The sequence below is a fragment of the Bubalus bubalis genome, chromosome 13 (assembly GCF_019923935.1).
Source record: "Bubalus bubalis isolate 160015118507 breed Murrah chromosome 13, NDDB_SH_1, whole genome shotgun sequence".
Lineage (NCBI taxonomy): Eukaryota > Metazoa > Chordata > Mammalia > Artiodactyla > Bovidae > Bubalus > Bubalus bubalis.
Window position 1 is genome coordinate 12,966,514 of NC_059169.1, and position 2,140 is coordinate 12,968,653.

At 46.1% G+C, this 2,140-nt stretch overlaps 1 protein-coding gene across 1 annotated transcript; it reads left to right on the forward strand.

Moving 5' to 3' along the window:
• Nucleotides 1–265: 265 nt before the first annotated feature.
• On the forward strand, nt 266–1,872 carry OXGR1 (oxoglutarate receptor 1). The gene has a single exon (XM_025262664.3). It carries the CDS (start codon nt 540–542, stop codon nt 1,551–1,553), a length of 1,014 nt encoding a protein of 337 aa, XP_025118449.3. The 5' UTR covers nt 266–539; the 3' UTR covers nt 1,554–1,872.
• Nucleotides 1,873–2,140: the final 268 nt, after the last annotated feature.

The following is a 2,140-nucleotide window of genomic DNA, read 5'->3' on the forward strand; positions in this document are numbered from 1 at the left end:
GCTGTTTTTCACAGCTACACATGGGTTTTCCACCCAAATCCTTCATTTTAATTCTTATGAAGTGAAGTGAAAGTCTCTCAGTCGTGTCTGACTCTTTGCAATCCCATGAACAATACAGTCTGTGGAATTCTCCAGGCCAGAATACTGGAGTGGGTAGCTGTTTCCTTCTCCAGGGGACCTTCTCAAGCCAGGGATTGAACCCAGCTCTTCTGCAATGCAGGTGGATTCTTGGCCAGCTGAGCCACCAGGGAAGCCCTTTTAATTCTCACAGCATTTAACTTTTATATCGTTGTTAGATGTCTTTAGTAACTTGCCTTACAGTCATTTTCTTAGAAATTCAATTTCTTCTCTTTGGAGATTAAAGAGAAAGAAGTGGCCAATTGAGGCTGTTCAAGCAGTTTTTGTTTAAAAGTGGATCATTGTTTTCATTACCCTACCATTAATGTTTTCTATTTTCCTTTAGCAGCGAGTTACTTTCTCTTGGTCTGTATTGCCAAACTGAACTCTCTTGTCTTCTTGCGAGATGAAAGGAGACAGCCATGAATGAGCCACTAGATGATTTTGCAAATGCCTCTGATTTCCCTGATTATGCAGCTGCTCTTGAAAATTGCACCAGTGAAAATATCCCACTCAAGACGCACTACCTCCCTGTTATTTATAGCATCATCTTCCTGGTGGGTTTTCCTGGAAATGTGATAGCCATCTCCACGTACATCTTCAAAATGCGGCCCTGGAGGAGCAGCACCATCATCATGCTGAACCTGGCCTGCACCGACCTGCTGTATCTCACCAGCCTTCCCTTCCTGATTCATTACTATGCCGGCGGAGACCACTGGGTCTTCGGGGACTTCATGTGCAAGTTCATCCGCTTCGGCTTCCACTTCAACCTGTACAGCAGCATCCTCTTCCTCACCTGCTTCAGCATCTTCCGCTACTTTGTCATCATTCACCCCACGAGCTGCTTCTCGGTCCACAAAAAGCGATGGGCCGTGGTGGCCTGTGCGGTGGTGTGGATCGTGTCGCTGGTGGCCGTCATACCCATGACCTTCCTGATCACAGCTACCACCAGCACCAATAGATCCACCTGCCTTGACCTCACCAGCTCGGATGACCTCACAACCATCAAAAGGTACAATCTAATTTTGACCACCACCACTTTCTGCCTCCCCTTGGTGATAGTGACGCTCTGCTATACAATGATTATCTACACCCTAATGCAAGGACCTCAGACGCACAGCTGCCTGAAGCAGAAAGTGCGCAGGCTCACCATTCTGCTGCTTCTCGTGTTTTATATATGCTTTTTGCCCTTCCATATCTTGAGGGTCATTAGGATCGAATCTCGCCTGCTTTCCATTAGCTGCTCCACTGAGCATCAGATCCATGAAGCATACATCGTTTCAAGACCGCTAGCTGCCCTGAACACCTTTGGTAACCTGTTATTGTATGTGGTAGTCAGCAGCAACTTCCAGCAGGCCGTCTGCTCCATGGTAAGATGCAGAGCAGGTGGGGACCTGGAGCAGGGAAAGAAAGTCAGTCAAAAAAACAACCCTTGAAACACTCCATATCCTCAGCCAAATTGAAATGCTGATACTTTAATAATAACTTCTAAGAAATCCGGACTGTCTCCCTCAGTGGGATTCTCAGTCAATATTGTGCACTCAGGTCATCATGTCCCAAAGCCATGGCGGGGCTGCTGTGAGTTCTTTGCCATCTGTTTATTGAGATCTCCCCTTGGGTAGGTATAAAAATGGGATACACACATATAAGTAAAGTATTCAGATGCCGAGTTGGAACCATGGGGACTCAGGGCCCTCTGGGAGGACATCTAGTCTCACCAGCTTTATATAAAATTACACACACACACACACATATTTGCACATTGTTGTTGATGTTGTTTAGTTGCTAAGTTGTGTTCAACTCTTCTGCAACTCCACGAACTCCCACCAGGCTCCTCTTTCCATGGGATTTCCCAGGCAAGAATACTGGAATGGGTTGCCATTTCCTTCTCCAGGGGATCTTCTTGACCCAGGGATCAAACCTGCATCTCCTGCATTGGCAGGCAAATTCTTTACCACTGAGCCAGCAGTATATATATAAAAATTGAAGTTCACCTACTTGCCGTAGATTTAATGCCATAATA